This window comes from Phacochoerus africanus, chromosome 7 (genome assembly GCF_016906955.1).
Source record: "Phacochoerus africanus isolate WHEZ1 chromosome 7, ROS_Pafr_v1, whole genome shotgun sequence".
NCBI lineage: Eukaryota > Metazoa > Chordata > Mammalia > Artiodactyla > Suidae > Phacochoerus > Phacochoerus africanus.
The window spans coordinates 78,403,446-78,423,756 of NC_062550.1; the positions used below are offsets into that span (position 1 = coordinate 78,403,446).

The 20,311-nt window shown below is 33.8% G+C and overlaps 1 protein-coding gene across 1 annotated transcript in view; it reads right to left on the reverse strand.

Annotated features, from left to right (window-relative positions):
* The window catches only part of ADAMTS20 (ADAM metallopeptidase with thrombospondin type 1 motif 20), a 170,511-nt gene that overhangs the window by 124,543 nt on the left and 25,657 nt on the right, over positions 1–20,311 (reverse strand). The window contains exon 4 of the mRNA XM_047788004.1: positions 5,011–5,270. Within this exon, the coding sequence (XP_047643960.1) occupies positions 5,011–5,270 (260 nt within the window). The remainder of the gene's footprint in view (positions 1–5,010; positions 5,271–20,311) is intronic.

Sequence of the window (20,311 nt, forward strand, 5' to 3'; positions counted from 1 at the left end):
CAAAATGATCACTATAATAAGTTTAGGTAACAGTCAACACCATATATAGTTGCAATTTTTTCTTATGATGAGAACTTTTCAGATCTAATCTCTTAGCAACTTTCAAATATATAATACGGTATTGTTAACTATGGTCCTGCTGTAAATTACATCCCCAGGAGTAATTTATCTTAAAACTAGATGTCTGTAGCTTCTGACCATCTTCACCTTCAAAGTCATCTTAAAAAGCTAATTTTAACAAAGCGAATAGATTTTGTTTACAAACATCACTGCTCTTACCAGAAAGATGTTTTTCTGCTTTTAAGTTAGAAAATGACATTCCACATATGCACAAAGTAGATATGTACAAAGAACAAGCAGAGCACTGAGTTGAAGGTAAAGGTAACACAAATGATTAAACATAAAGACGAAAGTAAATCATTAGTTTTTACTTTGGTGTGGTACAAAATTTTCCCTAGCCTAAGTAACATCAGTAAAAGCAAATCAAAGAATTGAAAGCAATTACATTAATGCAAGGTAATGAAAGTGAGGATTTCTAGTTAACAAAAACCTCCAAAAGCACCTGTGTTTCAATAAATAGGACTAATCAAATGATGCTCCTTAAATTTACATTATTAAATCTGTAACGAAGTGAGTATTATTAACTTAAATCTTTGTAAACTTGTGTAGAGGTTTCTGACACAGGTAAGTATTTTCAAGGGTTATTAAACATTAAGTCACTGAATACCAAAATAAATCTGCTGAAGAAAGTAATTTTCCTAGTTTACATATACTTTGGTAGTTCGATAATGCATGTAAAGTGACATTTTAACCTGATAATGTCTCTCAAATTCTCTAGGAATAAAGGCTTTGGAATAGCAAATAATTGATCATCCCTGTGCATTTAATACACACGTATTTCTTTAGATATACTATACACTACAAATGTGCTCTTCCCAGCTAATTTTAATGTTATTTCCAGAAAGTCTTTGAATAGAGATCACTAAGCTATTTTTACAAGGTAAGTAAAACACAAAAAAGTCAATTAAATCACACAGACTATTTCTATATCACTGCACTCAGATATTGTTAAACTGTTGAAAGCAGAGTAAAAGTCTGAGAAGATAGCATACTTGTTTACTTTGTACAGGATGAGTAAGGGTAGATAATCCTCCCTCTAAATTATGTATATAATCCATCTGCTCAACGTTGAAAGCAACTTCTCCCACTATATCTGGAGTGCAGTAGAAAAACTCTTTCATCACTTTGAACTTTTCTTTAAATGGCCCTCAATCATATTCCAAGTCCAAATCATAATTCCTTGTCTATTTTCTAAATTACTATGACCAGAAAAACACTCCCAATACCCCAAGTGTGTGTTTGAATAAATGCAGTTAATACCTTTTTAAAAATTAGGACAAAATATGCAAAATATGTTTCAACTGGAAACATCTGGGGACAGTTATGTGGAGACAGCATTCCTCTCACTTCTTTCGAGCAATTTTGGAAATGGACTTCACAAGTGGAGATAAAACAAGTTGGATTAGATTTGACAATCACTATGTAGTGTGACCAACTGTCCCAGTTTGCTCATGACTGGGATTTCCAGGAACCATAAGACTTTTAACGCTAAAACTAAGAGAGTTCCAGGCAAAACCAGAGTCTGTCAACTTTTTCCAAGTTTCCTTTCATCTTTAACATTGTTTGCACCTACAAATATGGCTGTGACCACTGTTTTTCACTAAGAAAATAACAATACATGTCCAGAACCAAAAAGGCTGCTGACTTTCCTATATCCTTATGTGAACCTTCAATGAAAGAGAAAAAGAATAAAGAGCCAGAACCCCAAGTAATTTAGAAGTCATCTGAAATTCGCCCATTAGGAGGAACAAAAGCATGTATAAAACCCAAAATACCTCAAAAGAGAGACTAACCCTCCAAAATGTTTCCTCCTACCTCATCCATATTTGGAACGTTCCCTACTTCTAAGCCTGCTGCAGCATCTCCCTGTGAATGTAAGCTTAACGCAGACCAACTTACTGCCTCTACAAACATCTCATCTTAACTGAAACTGGCTCTCCTAATGGAACTAGAAATCTAAAAATTGAGACGTATATGCATTGGTCTTCTGTTTCATGCAATCTCAGAAGCAGATTTACCTTCCAGGAAGTCCTGAAGGAATGCTAGCTTTAAACTCCCATGGACATCTTATCTCCAGATATATCCCAATACCTTCTGAACAGGGACTATCTTGATTTTTTTTATGTAAAATACAGATAACAAAACTTTCTGAGGAAAGCATCATCACCCAAACTGTGTGTAGGTATTCCAGAATTACTCTGGGAAAATTACTCTTGGGATCCTTTACTTCTTCTAATCAGTGTTTCCAAAGCACTGATATCGGGGTTGTCACTGAACATGCTATGAAACTTGTCACATTTATAAAATCTAAAATTTTCCTTCAGTATCTTGATCCCCTTCCCAATTTTCTTAATGAATATCTCCTTTAACCATTTAAAATCGCTGTTTATTCAGCAGGATCTCCATAGCATTGAGAACTTTGTCTAGATACTCATGTTGCAACAGAAGAAAGGCTGGGGGGGAAATGTAATTGTAATGTATACATGTAAGGATAACCTGACCCCCCCTTGCTGTACAGTGGGAAAAAAATAATAATAAATAATTTAAAAAATAATAATAAAAAATAAAATCGCTGTTTATCCCATACTGTTCCATATAATTGATAAAATTTCCGACATATCCATCAACATCCCCCATGTCAAAGTTCTCATAAAAAGCCCTTTCGTAATGAGCAAGCCACACTCACATCTAGATAATTATACAACGAGGCAATTACTTCAGATGCAGATGTTTAAAACCCATCAGGATAAATCTGTATATATGGATTTGTTGTCATTTAAAAAATTCAAGTAAACAAAACAGATCCACATTGTATACATTTTATTTTCTTTTTTCTTTTTGCTCTTTTGTCTTTTTAGGGCTACAACCACAGCATATGAAGGTTCTCAGGCTAGGGGTCCAATAGGAGCTGTAGCCGATAGCCTATACCAGAGCCACGGCAATGCTGGATCCAAGCCACATCTGCAACCTACACCAAAACTCACAGCAACGCCAGATCCTTAACCCACTGAGCAAGGCCAGGGATCAAACCCACGTCCTCATGGATGCTAGTTGGATTCGCTAACCACTGAGCCACAACGGGAACTCCTGTACACATTTTAGAAAATCATTTTGGATTTTCTCTGTTTTTTGTCTGATACACTGGATTCATCCTGAAAAAAGTATCCCTTTAATCAGTTACTGACTTATTCTTTTACTATTGAGTGCCCACTTCATACCAGATACTGTGTGAAGCAACACAGACCATGTATTCTTAGCACTTACAAGAATTAAAGGTAAAATGTTATAGATAAGTTAAATAACAAGGTCTTGGGATCTTTAAGTCACAATGAACTTAACTGGAGAGTTCTTGTTTAGGGAAATTTATAATAGCCTACAGATGTGTTCTGACCAAGTCTTTACAGCCAAGTAGGCTTGCATTCCCTACCTGTGAATAGAGATACTTTAAGCCATGAGATATGTTCCAATACCCTGAATGTCTATAAATAGGGGAATATATAATTCAACGAAGCAAAGACACTCCTGAGCATGAAAGGGATGCTTTCAGTAATTACTTCAAAAGAGCAGACCGTAATCTAGGAATGAGGAATGGCCCAGATGGGGTGTATGTGTGTGTGTGTGTGTGTGTGTGTGTGTAGGCCTATACATGTGTGTGTGTGTGTGTGTAGGCCTATACACATGTATATTTAGGACTTAGTGTGCTGCCACTAACACAGGAACTGGTGCTCTTCATCAGCACTGGAATTCTGTTCTAAGGATACTGGCACCACCACTGCTCAACAGAGCTATTAACACCAGATCAAAAGCTCTTACGGCTACTGTGATCTTATATCCCAAATTTGCTCAAGCAGCCTTATTAGCACCAGGCTATCCTTTTATCCTCATAACTACCTTTATAACTTAAAGTATCATGTGTCTCTATTTGATTTGGAGAATGCAATAGTGGTACAATTAGTATCTCCGTCCTTCTGTGCAGAATTAAGGAGGGTTTTTGGTATGTTTGTTTGTTTACCTCCATTTATTCTTCCTCTGACGCTCTTTTTTCTTTATGTCAATATAATCTTCTTCCCTAAAATTTGCCTTTTGCCTGAAGAACTTCTTTTAATATTTTTTGCAAATCAGTTCTGGCTGGCAACAAATTCTCTCAGATTTTGTCTAGGAAAGTAATTATTTTGCCTTTGATTTGAAGGATAATTTTTTTGAATACAGAATTGAAGGTTGGTGATATTTTCAACACTTTAAATATTTCACTCCATTCTTTATTTTATATTAACTTTTATTGGGGAATAGTTGATCCACAATGTTGTGTTAGCTTCAGAGGTAAAGTGAATCATATATATATATATATATATATATATATATACACACACACACACATATATATATATTATATCTCCATTCTTTTTCAGATTTTTTCCCCATATAGGTTATTGCAGAATATTGAGTAGAGTTCCCTGTGCTACAGAGTAGGTCCTTGTTAGTTATTTATTTTATGTATAGTAGTATGTATATATTAATCCCAAATTTATCCCTTCCCCCCATGTGTTCCCCTGGGTAACCATAAATTTGATTAATCCAGATTCAAAGGGCAAAAGATCAATTCTACTAGGATCTTCCCTGTCACTAGGGGGCAGAAGCCATTCATGTGACCGAGTAAAGACTGAAGCATTTTTCTCTCTAAGTGGTTTGTTTCAAAGATTTTAGATTTTTTAGAAAGCTGTCCAAGTAACAGAATGGGATACTTGCTATATGCATATATTTAGACTAAATTTCAATGAAATATACTTGGCTTAAATATAGACAATTTGCTTAAAACATTTTAATTAAATGTGAAAACTACATTACATTAAACATGTTAGGAAATATAAAGGGCCTCTTAAGTTTACTTACAATTGACATTAGCGTTAACACGTAGTGCTGCAAATTCTGCCCATGATGATGAACCATTTTAGCATCAGCCGTAACCATAACTTCCACGTATCTTGGATATGATAAAAAACGTTTTTTCCTGGAATGTATTTGACTTCTTTCATGTTCCAATGATACGTTTTTTGAAGAGTATCCTAAAACTATTTCCTCCTTTGTATTAAGATCTTCACTCACGTTGCTGTAGTTGTGAAAGGGCAAAGTGGTTTTCTTTATTTGACTTTCTGGGGAGGGGGGAGAATATAATAATGAAGAGTCATTAAATTGAATGTGACTAAAATATTGCACAGAATAGATAGCCAACAATATTTAATACTTAAACATCTGTTTCCAATATGAAATAAAAGGACAAAAAGAAATCATTTAAAAGGGTTATACAGCATTATCATAAGCATTACTATTCATACTAATAAAATGTACACATTTTCATAGGTTGTACTAATACAACTGTATTTAAATCTTATTTTAACAGCTATCACTATCCAAACAGTATATTAATTTCTGGGCAGAAAATAAAAACAAATCGAAGAGTCCTGATATATTTTTTTAATAAGTTGGATCCTCAAGCCACTGATTACACTTAATCTCATTATAGAGAAATTACATTTTTTAGGGTGAAACTTCATAACATATAGAAATATAAATACCTACTGATTACTTTTATTGTTTTGTTTATAAATATAAATACAGTGTTAAAATTGCTGAAACATTAGGGATTACTATAGCAATCACTTTAAGTCCTCTGCACTTATAGAAGCCAGTCCCAAATTCTTGACTATTTTGGCAACCAGGAAAAAAATTCACAGGCAGCATGAGTGTTTGTCCTATTTCCTTCTCATTCAATTTATTCCTCTAATCTCTTCCTTATTTTTTCTGCTAAATTTTCTGACAATTGTTTCGTGAAAATAATTTAGAACAGAAAAGTGGAGCAAAGAAATGAAGAAAGTAAAAAGTACTGGATAGTTCATAAGTCAAATCATCAATGCCACAACAATCAAGATTTAGTAATACTATAAGGATTAGACAAAACATAAGAATATATTATAAAAATAAGTCATCTCACTTAAAATAAGCAGCAATCCTATGGTTGTAAAAAAGAAACTGAAGTCATCAATGTTTCCACTGCTGAACTACTTTTTCTAATTCCTATAATCATCCAGCTCTTAAGTTTTAAAATTTGTCTCTGTGGGAGATTGTGAAAATCTGGCAAACTGAATATACAGTCCCAAAACTCTGCTCTATTTTTCCTAGAGTTATTCAACCACTAAAATATCCATGACTAACTACTGGACTCTAAAGAAGACTCCAATATATTTGATGTATGCAAATCTAGAGTTATCAGGAAGAAGGTAAATATTCATGTTTTGATTATTTGTTCATCAATTTCATTCATTCAAAATAAACTTTCATTGAGTACCTACTCTAAGTCAGCAAAGATTTAGAAATTGAGAAGCAATTTAATAAATGTAATCTAATAAAGTTTATATTATAGTGTTTAGAGTAAAAAAAAATGAACACATATTGAAACACTTGAAGTTACCTCAAATTTATCTTTAAATAATGATTCAAATGAAAGACCAAAAAAAGTGACTCTACCTTACCAAAATGTCTAAAACTTTTAAGACTGATAATTCGGTGTTGAGACAACCATTTTGGAAACTATCTGGCAATTTCTAATTTACACAAGCACCTGCCCCATCACCCTGCAATTACATATATATATATATATATATATATATATATATATATATATATATCTAAATGAAGGAAAATATATGTCCACAAAACACTTGTAAAAGAATGTCCATACCATGAGAGTATATAGATAAATGGAACAGAATAAAGAACCAGAAATAAACCCTTGTGTATATATGGTGAAATTACACATATATATATATATATATATATATATATATATAGCTAAATGAAGGAAAATATATGTCCACAAAACACTTGTAAAAGAATGTCCATACCATGAGAGTATATAGATAAATGGAACAGAATAAAGAATCAGAAATAAACCCTTGTGTATATATGGTGAAATGATGTTTGACAAGGGTAGTGAGAACATTCCATGGTGAAAGAATGGGCCCATCAACAAATGGTGCTGGGAAAAATAGATATCTCCATGCAAAAGAATGAAATTGAATCCTTACTGTGTACCATACATAAAAATTAACTCCAAATGAAATAAGATCTAAAAGAAAGATCTAAAACTTTGAATCTCCTAGAATAGAGGAAATGCTTCATGACAGTGGATTTGGCAATGATGATTTGGATATGACACCAAAGCAAGGCAATAAAAGCAAAAAACAGACAAATGTGGCTATGAACTTCAAAATGTATGTGCTTTTTTTTTTTTTTTGTCTTTTCTAGGGCCGCACTCGCAGCAGGTTCCCAGGCTAGGGGTCCAATCAGAGCCATAGCCGCCGGCCTACACCACAAGCACAGCAACACCAGATCTGAACTGCATCTGCAACCTACACCACAGCCCACAGCAATGCCAGATCCTTAACCTACTGAGCAAGGCCAGGGATCGAACCCACAACCTCATGGTTCCTAGTCAGATTCTTTAACCACTGAGCCATGACGGGAACTCTGTATGTACATTTTTAAGTAATAAAATCAACAGAGTGAAAATACAACCTACCAAATGGGAATAATTATTTGCAAATTATATAGTAAGGAGTTAGTACCAGAATACATATATATGTATGTACATAAACTTACATGTTCACTGCAGCATTACTCACAACAGCCAATGGTAGAAGCAACCCAAATACCTATTTATAGATAAATGGATAACTGAAATCTGGTGTATATATATAAAATGGATTATCCAAGGAAATTGTTACATGCTTTGACAGGGATGGACCCTGAGGATATGTGTTAATTAAAATGAGCCAGCCGCAAAAATATAAATCCTATATGCTTCCACTTACCAGGTCTCTAAAAGAGTCAAAATCATAGAAACAATGTGAACAGTGGGTTATCAGGACCTGTCAATATTTCACTGTCTGAGATAACTCCCAGAGTCTGTCCAGCCTGGGTGCTAAGAAATCAAACATCTCACTGGCTAATAGTAAGTTAGATGAGAACGCAATTAAGGAATCCCTGAGGCCTGAAGGAATCAGAGTAAGGCAGAATAGGTAGCTCTGGACAGGCTAAAATAGTTAAAAGCACAAATAAGAATTCCAAAACGAATGTAAACACTGGAGATAACAATATAGCATAAAGGGAGTTCCCTTTGTGGCTCAGCAGGTTACAAACCCGACTAGTATCCACGTGGATATGGGTTTGATCCCTGACTTCGCTCAGTGGGTTAAGGATCCAGCATTGCCAAGTGTTGTGGTGCAGGTCACAGGCAGAGCTCGGATCCTGTATTGCTGTGGCTGTGTGTAGGCCGGCAGCTGCAGTTCTAATTCATCCCCTAGCCTGGGAACTTCCATGTGCTGCAGGTGCAGTCCTAAATTGCAAAAAAACAAATAAACTAACCAACAAAAACCCCCAACAATGCAGCATAAGAAAAAAAAAAAGAGTCTCTATAACAAAAGAATACATAAATTTCATATTAAAATTCAACTTTGGAGGAATTAATAAAAATTAAGGAAAAAATAGCCAATATCAGGATCCTATAGACACTAAGAATATATTATAAGTAACTTGATACAAATTAACAAATGTTTCCTAGAACATTTCCAGAAAAAAATACAACTTATCAAAACTGACCCATAAAAAATTAGAAAGGCTAATAGCCACATAACTTTAAAAAAACTGAACTCTAATCAATTCTTCCCCCCAAAAGTCCAATCTCAGAGGGCTTAACCAGTAAATATGACTAAACACTTAAAGAACAAATAATGCTACTTTGTCAAATACTTTTTTAAGAATTAAAAAAGGGAAAAGATCCCAAATGTGTTTCATGAGGTTTTTAAGTGACAGTATATCATAATATCTTCATGATTTTTTTAAGATCTATTTAGGACACACACAAAAATACTAGCCAAAAAGACTATTTATTTGGCAAAACCAAGACTTTGAATTTATGTCCACCAAAAAACCACCATTATGGGAGTAGGAGAAGGTTATTTGCAATAAATATTAACAAAGAACTTAGATGCAGATGATGTAACTAACCGCTGTAAACAATAAATAAGACAACAATAAAAATAAGGCAGACTTGAATACCTCACAAAAGACAAAATGCAAAAGCAATAAATGTATGAAACAGTACTAAAAATTATTGATAATCAGGGAAATGCAAACTAAAACACAATGAAACTTGATTACCTGCACTCCCAAATGGCCAAAATGAAAAACATTGAAAATAACAAGACATGATAATATAATGTGGGGCTCCTAAACCTCTCCTATACTGCTAGAGGTAGTGAAAACTGGCATATTCACTTTGGAAAATGCTATGAGGCAAGATGGAACTGAGATCATACAGTTTAGCACAAAAAGGCTATCATTATTACTTACTTTTTAAATCAATAAATATAAGTATGTGTATATATAACTGTTAAAATAAACACATTACCAAAAGATAAATATATCCTGTAGAATTTCTGACTTTAAAGGGGTGAGAGATGACGAAAAAAAAAAAAGAAAAATGAGCAAAAGTAAAGAAATGGGGAAAAAAAATCAGAGTATCATCCATATGAAATATAAATAACACTATATATATTGCCTACCATAAGTCAAGTACAGATGACTCTTGAACAACATGGGTTTGAACTCTGTGGGTCCACTTATATGTGGATGTTTTTCAATAAATATGCGCTACAGTATTGATCTGCAATTGGCTGAATCTGCAAATGCAGAATCTGCAGATATGGAGAGCCAATTGTAAAGATATATGCAGATTTTTCAACTAAGCACCCCGAACCCCTCTTCGTTCAAGGGTCAACTGTATATTTCTGGCAAATTTATTTGTATTAATTCATTTGATAGTGGCAAACAAGATAGGTACTATTGCTAATCTCAGTTTTGTAGATGAAGAAAGTACAACATACAGAGATTAAAGACTCACTACACACAGTTAATCATAGATGGAGCTGAAAATGGAAACAAATAAAAGTAACTCGTTCATATCATAATAAAAGTAGTTTAAATTTGCCTATCAAAAAGTAAAAGCTGCACAGAATTAGGTTAATAAAAACCAGCCATATGTTAGCTACTAAGTAGCACATCCAAGATTCAAATCCTGGGGATCTGGCACCAGAGTCAGTGGTTTTAACCACTAAAACATATTGCTTAACAATAAAGGTTAAAGGAAAACAAAAAAGAAAACCATAATTTAACAACAAATACAATGTTACCAATACATACCTCAAGGGTTTAATTTCTATAGCAAATGAAATGATGATAAGAATATTCTACAGGACACTGTCAAAATAATTGAATAATTTAGAAGCAATCTAGTAATTTCATACTTCAACAGATAACGGAATGAATCCTTGTCACCATAAGTGACAAAAGTGATAAAATTTAAATGTAACATTTTCATACAGCTTAAAAATAAAATAATAATATGAATTTTAAGAAATATAGGAGTTCCCATTGTGGCTCAGTGGTAACAAACCTAACGAGTACCCATGAGGATGTGGGTTCAATCCCTGGCCCCACTCAGTGTGTTAAGGGTCCAGTGTTGCTGCGAGGTATGGCATATGTCACAGATGCAGTTGGGATCTGGTGTTGCTGTCACTGTGGCATGGCTAGCACCTGCAGCTCTGATTCTACCCCTAGCCTGGGAACTTCCATTTGCCACAAGTGTGGCCCTAAAAGGAAAAATAAAAAGAAATATATATGTATGCAATAATACTACATAAAAAGCAAGGAGATGACAAATATGACATTTAGAATGATGCTTCGGGTGAGGAGAGGCAGGTGGACAAAATGGGAGGGTGAGTGAGAGCAGAACTGTGTAGCGATATATATAGGTTGTTGTCGTAGTCATATAATTCATATTCCTTCACATATTCATGATTGGTGTTATACTATTAACAAGATCTTAGCAAAGAATAATTTATAGAACTGCTATTAAAACAATATGACAGCTCTCATCACTATAGTACAGTATTGTTTGGGGTAATGCTAAAGCACTAAGATGATAAAATGAAATATACAGTATGGATATTAGGGAGAAAGTTTTTTATTCTTGATTTGATTTTGTGAATTAAATTTTACAAAGCAAAATTTATTCTTGGTATGTAAAAAAACCAAGAAACTCAATTTAAAACTTTTAAAATCAACAATCCTCCACACAGGAATAATTCAACAATGGTATATTATGCAGCTGTTAAAAAAAAGGATTATGTGTTTTGATAAGGGAGGATATTCATGTTAAGTGTTTAAGTAAAAAGTGTAGGTAGCAGAATACTATGGATAGCATGATCTCATTTTTGTAAAAGCGAACTTTCACAAAATATCCAGGTACATACTCATAAAATTTTATATAATGAGCCAAAAAGATACAGAAGTTTATTCCTCAAACTTATAGCATTGGATAAATGGATAGGTAAGACTGAGAAATTATTAAATACTTTCTTTAACATTTCAATGCCCTTTAAATCATTACAATGAATTTTTTTGCTGTTTTTTTAAATTACAATGTTATTTTAAAAAACGGTAGCTACAAGTATTTTACAGGCTAAACATTTTATCCTATTACCTTTTTTCTGATATTTACACTGAAGCAGTATAACAAATGCTGACAAAGTGACCTTTCCAAATACCCTAAATAAATGGGCATTATTCAAAGCTCATTTGCCAATTCAATTACATCATGTCTATGTAATGCTAGTCTATGTTCCACTGACTCAAATGTTAAAACAATGTCTTATGCTTTAATAATAACAAGGGTATTATGACCCAAAACTAATTTAGACCACACCACCACATCACAAACACCATGCAACAATGATAATCTGTTTACTAGAACATAAAATACTTAAAATTACATCTGCAAATATAACCCTCATAATAGCATAGTGTATTCTAAAGCTCAGATTGTTAATCTATAAGACTAGAAACTACTAAAAAGTTTGTCAAACAATAAACAATTAGAAATCCATAATTCTACTTGAATGTCTTACTGGCACTTCATATTTAAAATATGTAGAAATGAGTTAATTTTCTTTTCCTAGTCCAAGTTTCTCCATTTCTATTAATGTGAGCAATAACTTTGAATACCTTACTGACACTCAACTGTACACCACACTCGGTTCTTCTTATCCTTTCCTCACCCTTTGTATCTGGTTACCAAGGTTTGCCATTTCTCCTTCAAAACACACTTGTATTGCTCCTATTGCCAACAATATTGTACCTCTAAACTCACTCAGGTCTTTCTCACCTTTGAGCAACACTCTTGGAATCAGAAATGCAAAATAAGACACACAGAATCTCCCAAATGGTCCCACCATCTTTAATCTCTTCTCCCTCCCATTCGTCCTTCATTTGTATCCCAAAAGATTCGTTTTTAGGAACATCCCTTTTCTCTCAACCTTATTCAATAAATTACCATGGGGCCTCAGTGCCTATAAGAAAAAGTCCAAGCCCCTCTCCATCAGCCACCACTAAACAGTCATTGCCACTAGCACCAAGCAATATACTCCCTAAAGCCTAAGGACACAGCTGAGCAACATGTTCTGCCCTTTGTACATGCTCAATAAATGTTCACGGAAAGAAGGTAAAAGTATTAGGAGAAAGAAAGTGAGGATGATGGAAAGCTGAAAGTGAGATGAGAAAAAGGAAAAAAAAAAAAAAAGACTGCCGAAAGCAAAGGAAAAAGAGAATATACTGAAGAACAAGGCAAAAGATTTCTCAGACGAGAATGTCAGCATAGGCATAATACTAATTGTACTGTACAGCAACAGCAATTCAGAGACAGAGAGACTGCCTTTGACTTTCCTAATATTAAGTACAATATTCACTCTGGTCTCTGTGCTGAGGCTGCAATTGATACTCACCCTCTGTATTTGACCAAATAAACAAATTTTGTACTTCTCCAACAGCACATAAACCTTCCATTTTTTTTTAAAAAAGGCATGGAATCAAATGAAGCTTATTCTAGACCATCAATATTTAAAACTACTTGTTAAATACCCAACAGGATTCCCAGTTTAAGGAATTGAGTATACCTTGAAATAAAGACTGATTATGTCAGGCATGTTGTGACACCTACGTCATATTTTCTCATGATTTTCGCTGTTTTCTAGATCTAATATATGTTCCATATTGTCACCCTATTGAGTTTTCTTACTAATACTAGTAGCGACAATAATGGCAAACATAATGTCAATGAGTGCTTACTGTGGACCAGGTACTTGGACATTTCACCTAAGTTATTTACTATTTTAATAACTTTCTAAGGTGGGTATGGTATAATTATCTTCACTTTACATCTGAAGCAACTTTATATCTGAAGAAACAGGAGGGTCAAGTAAACTGCCCATGCTAACATAGCTTATACAAATAATTATGGAAAGTACTTTTTAAAACAGTAGTATTCGATAATATAAAAACTCATAAAAATCTACAGCTGTCTGATTGATCTATATTAAGAAATCTCAACCACTCTCACCATATTATGGCATGTAGTTTATAAAATATACATAAATAAAAATATAGTGTTTTATTTCAAAGTAATAATTACCCCATCTACTAATAACAAATGTGCGCAAGAGTTTGGACTTGCCTGTGAAACACAAAAGAATCATTACATCATTTGTCCTCACCGCATCCCTGAATCAGTTACTATTATGGTGCACTTTTTAAAACAGAAACACGTGACAGGTTACAAAAAATTGCAACAGCTACCAACTACATAAGTGGCATAACAAAGAGATGAATTCATATTTCCTCAACATCAATTATTACATCTGAATTCACATCACATGACTCTTATAAAGGTCATATGTGGGTAATACATGCAGAATGTTAAGAATTTAGTAACCAGGGTCATAATAGAAAATGCTGCCTCCTACAAAATTAAAAGAGCAACTAGCTAGTCATACTCATGAAAATAGGGGAGTCCAGTCTTCCCTGCATTACAGAGTCATAGAGTTGAGCCAAGCTCTACCTTGCATAGACTTGAAACAGATCCAGGACTGTCCTTTTACTCTAGTAGCCCTGAGAAAAAAAAAATAAGAGGGCAGTGAAAACCCCCAAATGACTCCCATTAATCCTACATTCCAGAAAGAAATTCTAGTTCCTTCTGCTATGTGTGTTGACAAGGCAAAGGATGCACTTGTCAAGTGGTACAGAGTTGATACCCTTTCTTCTGCTACATTCACAAGTCAACCCATGGAGCTTGCTCTAAAGATGTAGAAGACAGTTTCTCTAACAAGCTGAATCAAGGGTTCTTGCACAGATCAAGAGATGAAAACAAGCACGTATTCATTCATAAATTCAAAACCTTTGAGATTTTTTCTCAGTGGAAGGGGATACTCACTGGTTGTCTCTTTACAGCTTTTGGCATCCTACCCTCTACACTTGATGGGTGTAAAAGAAGAACACTTGTGTTGCCCTTGGCATTTTAGGAAGTGCCTTTCCACATCTAATCCGACCCCTTATCAGAAATTCTAAGCAAAGTGAAACTAAGACAGATTAACCAACCAACACAAATATCAGAAAAATTTAGATGGACAATTTTATATACAATAATGTGATATTCTAAACTCCCAATTCATTACTGCTTTAAAAGCTGTTTGAAAATCTTACCAGTGGGTTAAATTTATACCCAAGCAACTGAACATGTCAATGAAATGTAACATTTCATTCTTCAAAGAAAAATCAGTTTGTTCAGAATTCACGATGAACACTACATATCACATTAACCCTGTAGTGAGTTTTTTTGTGAAGATGTATGGCCGCTGAAATTAGAACATTGCGTAACACTATTAAAACAGACAAGAGTACAGAATTCTGCCTTATCAATCTTATTCCTAATTCTAAATTCCTATTTTCAGAGAAGACTTCATGGCAATCCACTCCTAAACCATAGCCACTTACTATTATTTAATAATCAATAACATAACTCCCTCTGTTTTTCAAATTTTGCATGAGTTGCTCACTGAGCTAGCTTTGCCACATTATCTGACAATCTGCCCCATGTGGAATCACATCAGAACTACCTTGAGGCAATTTTAAGCACTGAGCATTCTAGAACACCTCCCAAAGAGCAAAGTTAGCTCAAAGTAGGCATATGTGAGCATTATGTCCTTTTTGCTCTATGAATTCAAATATTGGTATACTATTTTTCCACACTCTTACTAGGTAACTTGTTAAAAGTCTTAGATGAGCATTTCCTATTATGTTGAATTATAATTTATATCTAGAATATTTTTGGAAAATAAAGTTATAAACTCATGAAAATCTAAAATGTAATCTAAGTTTATATTTTAATTCATTCTTTATTCCAAGCCTTCTCTGGTCATTACAATTTTTCTTTTTTGCCACACTCACAGCAGGCCAGGAATCAAACCCAAGCCACAGCAGTAACTGCAGCCAGGGCAGTGACAACACTGAGTCCTTAAATGCTAGGCCACCAGGGAATTCTAACAATTTATTTCTTTATATATTTACTCCTCCTGATGGATTAGCAATAAGATCCTGCTGTGTAGCACTGGAAACTATGTCTAGTCACTTATGATGGAGCATGATAACGTGAGAAAAAAGAATGTATACATGTATGTGTAACTGGGTCACCATGCTGTACAGTAGAAAAAAAATAATGTACTGAGGAAATAAAAAATAAATAAATAAAATAAAAATTGAAAAAAGTTATAGTTGAGTAGCTGAAAAAAAAATAAAATAAAATTCTGAAAACGGTTTTGACTGAAAATTGAATTCTTTTTTTTTTAATAAAGCAGATGTGTTTATTATTTTCTCAGTGCCTGGAACACTTATTATGTGTTAAACAGTGCCATACTGAGCCATATTATAGGCTAACACAAAAGAAAGAAATATTCTTTGAATATTTGCAATATTCAAATATTTGAATACTCAAATATTGAAATATTCTTTGAATATTTGAATATTGAAATATTCAAATATTCAAATATTGTGAAATATTCTTTGAACCTTTACTATTTGCCTAAAAAGTTTTTTAAAATAAGAAATATTAAAGATGATTTATAAAGTAAATATAACACTGGAAAACTTAGAGGTCTAATTAAAACTGTCTCTGAATATAAATGTTAAAAAATAAAATTTTATGTGATATCTTAATAGTACTTAATATCTTTATTATGAAATCAGTTTTTATTCACATCACTTTTTTCAACTTTTTTTTTTTAGGGCCACCTCCACAGCAATATGGAGATTTCCAGGCTAGGGGTCTAATTGTAGCTACAGCTGCCGATCTACACCACAGCCACAGCAAAGCCAGATCCTAGCCACGTCTGTGATGTACACCATAGGCTCATACCAAATCCAGCCAGGGATGGAACCAGCAACCTCATGGTTCCTCATGGTTTGGATTCATTTCCACTGCGTCACGATGGGAACTCCTTTTTTCAATTTCTTAGGTCCACTATTTCTGGGTTTTGACAATAGTGGGGAAAAAGTCAAACTTTGAAATCTTTGATAGATTGAGCTCTTATTTTCAAGTAGGTATTCTGTTACTATATTTTATGCTACATCTCAGAAGTTAACAAATCACCACTTTCTAAAAGAATGTTTTTGTCAGTCTTACACCAAAAGTTACTATAACACCTAGGTATATTCAAATATGTGCAAAAGAAGATGCAAACTGCAGAATGGAAAGGGAGTATTTTTCTCTTCATTTTGCTGGCTCTTTTCCGAGGGAGAAATTTTCTTGGGGTAGGTCCAAAGGTCTGGATGTTCTTCACATGAAACAGTATATATGTGACTGACGTGGTGCCTGGCCCAACTCTCACTCCAGCAGTAATGATCTTGACAAAGGGTGGAACACAGGCTGGGACCAGCCAAGAACATGGCCCATCCTTGTTTAATTTTCTCCTACACTTGTATTCATTGTGAGAGCAGTCCAGTCTCATGGCTCAATGTCTGTATGCAGGGCTATTTTTGAATGCTGCAATTCTGAATCAGATTTTAATTGCAAATAATTCTTGCATCCTCTTCATGAGGAAAGTATCATGTGACTAAAGAGTACAAAGTCAAAGATTAAATTTTATTTCACTAAATATTTGCTATTAAGTTGTGTGTTTTGGTAGATCAAAAGAATACTGTACAATGAGCTACCTGGCTGATTACTGACCTAATACTTTAGATAGAAAATTTTATATTTATTGCTCTCCACAAATCTATTGGGTTATTTACCTCTCTTACTTCATTTTTTGCATAAAAAATTATTGCCTATTTTGTATTCCAGGGTCCATCATTTTAATCATTCTATTCAATAAGTCCTCATCTTCCTTGCTTTTTTCTATGCAATGAGGGAAAAACTAAAACTAAATTCATTCATGAACACAGATACAGAAATACTAAGGAAAATATTACCAAATCCAGTCTCATAAAAACCCAAAGTGGATTTCCCATTTGAAAATAAATTAACTGAAAAAAAAGGGAGAAAAATATGATCACCTTGCTACATGCAGCAGAAAATGTTTTGATAAAATTCAACACCCATTCATAATAAAAGTTTTTTGAGTTCCCAAGTGGCCTAGTGGTTAAGGATTTGGCATTGTCGCTGCTGTGGTATGCACTCAATCCCAGGCCCAAGATCTTCTGCATGCCATGGGTGCAGAAAAAAAAAAAGTTCTTAATAAAGTAGGAATTTGGGGGAACTTCCTTAATCAGAAAACAATTGAATTTTCTTCCTAAGAAAAACCTACAGCAGACATTGTACACATCAGAAAAGGTCAAGAGCTTTCCTTCTAAAATTGGCTGTGAGTCAAGGGTTTTCATTATTGTTATTTCCATTCAACATTGTTCTAGAAATCCTAGTCAGTGCAGTAAGGCAAGAAAAGAAAATGTTGAAAGACTAGGAAAGAAGAAGCAAAACTGTCTTATATAACTACTAATGTACAAAATCCAATAGTATGAACAGATAAACTATTGGACTATACAAACACAGTTGCTAATTACAAGATCAATACAAAAACTGCCTGCATTATATGCACAATAATATGAAAAAATTTTAAATTACGCCATTTATAACAGAGTCAAAACTGAACAAATACCCAAAAAGAAAACAAATGTATAAGACCTCAACAAAGAAATCTATAAAATATTAAATGGGAAATTAAGCAAGAATATATGGTTATGCCATACTGATGTTTTAGAGACAATATTAAAAAGATGTCACTGCTCCAAAATGATCTACTGATCTAATTAAATCTGATAAAAATCTCTTTTTTCCTTTTGTAGAAATCAAAAAATTGATTCTAAATAGCCAACATAATCGTGAATAAATTCAAGGACTTATTCTACCACATTTCAAGACTTACAATGGAGCTTTAATATGTTTAGGATTATTTTCAGCATATTTTAATATTTTGAGTGTATTTTTGGTATTGGCACAATGATAGATAAATAAACCAATTGAAGAAAAAATAATATCCAAAACCAGATTAACATATATGGACGCTTTCCAGAATAAATGTTATGCTAAGTGTCTTAAATTCCTGTGAAGTAGCCCAATCAACTTTTACATGAAATAAAATTACACTGCTTTTAATGCTTTTATTAAATCCACTATTTTTTGATTTTGACAAAAGGAATAAATCAAAGTTTGAAACTGGCAGATTGAGCTCTTAATTCAAGGAAATAGTTTATTTATGCTGTATTCCAAAGTTTACTATATCACCTTTTTTATGAAGTTTTTTTTACCGTCGACAGGATTCGTTTTTAACAAGGAAAGCCTAAAGACAGTTCATCTAAGTCTTCTTCATAACACCTTAGTTTTATGAGTTTTATTCCATTCCAATCAGCAAGCACAACATTTAAGGGCTCCAATCATCTCTACTTTGCAAAATCCAATAACCAGTTCTAAAACTCTAATTTTACAGTGAGAGGCAATCAGATCTTAACAGAAATATGAGAGCTTGTTTAACACTCATATTCAAAACACTTGTATAGCTTACTCTTCAAATAGCAGTTGTAACTGATAATTTCTCATATACCTCAAGACTCACAATTCTCCCAGTTCATTCCCAAGCTGATTCAGAGAAAATATCAAGAAAATACAATGCTTCACAACTAGAAGGAATCATGAATTTGACAAACAAAACGTTACCCAGTTTAATGATGTAGTTATGAAATATGCAATCCAAATACAAAGAAAGGAAAAATTTTTTTGTTTTGTTTTTTCTAGGGCCACGGCATATGGAGGTTCCCAGGCTAGGGGTCTAATCAGAGCTGTAGCCGCCAGCCTACACCAAGTCACATCTGTGACCTACACCACAGCTCACCACAATGCCGGATCCTTAACCCACTGAGCAAGGCCAGGGATTGAACCTGCAACCTCATGGTTTCTAGTTGGATTCGTTAACCACTGAGCCACAATGGGAACTCCAAGAAAGGAAGATTTTTTAAAACGGTTAAATTCTTAAGGGTAGACATTCTTCAGATAAACCTTTCTGGAAAGAACTGCTGTGACCACAGTTAAAATATAGAGGTCCCCTTCTATGATATACATTTTCAAAATACACCTGTCAGGCTGGATAAACACACCCTCTGGTTCCTAGCATGTTGGTTCCCTCCCTCATTTGCCCATTTCACATAATTCACCCAATGTGGGAATTGCTAACCTCACTAGAAGTATAACTAGATAATACAAGACTTCACAGACAAAATAGAAGTTCCAAGCTTTGGGAACTGCCACAGGCATAATAATAATGACAACACAAAATAAGTATAATATGTGGCAGATTGATTCTACTCTTTGGAATACATCATTAAACACATGTTCATGCCACTATTATGAGAAGGAGAGCACACAACTGGCAAAATAGATCAGCTAATAAAATAACCTTATATGAGTGAAACAAAAAACTGTCATGGCAACACTAGGTTTTGCCCTCATAGAAAGCATGTAAGTTGAGGATGATTATAGCTCAGAATTAGTCCAAGATTAGTGACATACAACTGTGAAGAGTGCTTTGAAGAGTGCTTTGAAGAGTATATAGCCATATACAGACATATAGCCATATATAAAAATATATGCATTCTATTCCATAGCATGCACAGTCTCAAAATCTTAATAGGTAAAATTTCACAGTTCAGGATTTCTCTCTGGTTTGGGATGAAGTTTAACTTAAGAACATTACTAGAACAA